This window comes from Penaeus monodon, chromosome 23 (assembly GCF_015228065.2).
Source record: "Penaeus monodon isolate SGIC_2016 chromosome 23, NSTDA_Pmon_1, whole genome shotgun sequence".
NCBI classification, from domain to species: Eukaryota; Metazoa; Arthropoda; class Malacostraca; order Decapoda; family Penaeidae; genus Penaeus; species Penaeus monodon.
Window position 1 is genome coordinate 29,537,511 of NC_051408.1, and position 1,074 is coordinate 29,538,584.

The following is a 1,074-nucleotide window of genomic DNA, read 5'->3' on the forward strand; positions in this document are numbered from 1 at the left end:
TCGCTTGACGCTGAGGTCGGTCGGCTGGAGGTCGCCCCTGACGCGTGCCTCGCCATCCTGCTCCTCCTTGGCTCGTAAAGTCAGAGTCTCGTCGTCGCTGTTCGAAACGACCACAGGGTTAATGCTGACGGATGTGTTCGTATCCCTGCACTCCGCGGGTGACCCAGACTTGGGCCGGAAGTGATCTATTACGTCATCCTTCACCCGCGTTGCAAAATCCTTGCTCTGCACTTCCGTCTTAGAGGAAGACATAGCCACTGTCATTGTGTTCGGACATTCACTACGAACGAACAATGCGGAGACACTTTCGATCCTCCGTGGCAATGACTTAATCTTAAAAGTTGACAGGCTAAACTCGTTTGTTTTTTACCCTTTACCCCAACATTCACAAACGTAAACACCGCACCATCACGCAAGCTCAACAAGACAAGTCCCGAAGCACACGAGCGTCCCCAACGCACAAAACTCACTCCGCGCTACACTTAAGTCGCCGCCGATGCCAACCGCCTCATCAAGTCCGAGGAAATTCTCGAGTCCGAGTGGCGTTCCTCACTCAGAATGGGTGAACTGAAGGATAACTGATGAGTCACCCCCCCGCTACCACACCACACGCTCGACCCCCCTCCTCCTCCCCTGCCACCTCCCTCAACCACGGATGATGTTAGCACCGCCCCCTCATATTGGTGCTAGCTGTCGGACACGCCCCCTTTTCTCACCTTACCAGCTGACAGGCCTCATGGCTAAGTTGTCAATTAGGCATTTTTAGTATAATTCTGCTCCTAGCCCTTGCCTGTTGTCTTTTATGGAATTCCCTGCGACTGGCAAGTCTCGTCTGGCTGACTGGCACGTCCAAGCGGAAACACTTTTAACATTAAAAGAGGTTTATACTTGGTTTAGCGGTTTTAAAAGACACTAAACACAACGTCTTATACGATTTATTTGTCACACATGATCAGGTTTCAAGAGAAGATTTGTATTTCATCATACCGCAGCTTAGATTCTTTCCTGTTTGTAACTGACGTTTGCTTTGTTCGTTGAAGTTTCTATTTTGAATTTTATAATGAAATATGGTTT

General features: G+C 49.3%; 1 protein-coding gene across 1 annotated transcript in view; it reads right to left on the reverse strand.

Annotated features, from left to right (window-relative positions):
- Positions 1-591, reverse strand: part of LOC119587920 (homeobox protein B-H1-like) — a gene marked incomplete in the record, with an annotated part of 81,102 nt that extends 80,511 nt beyond the window's left edge. The window contains 1 exon segment of the mRNA XM_037936631.1: positions 1-591. Within this exon segment, the coding sequence (XP_037792559.1) occupies positions 1-264 (264 nt within the window).
- Positions 592-1,074: the final 483 nt, after the last annotated feature.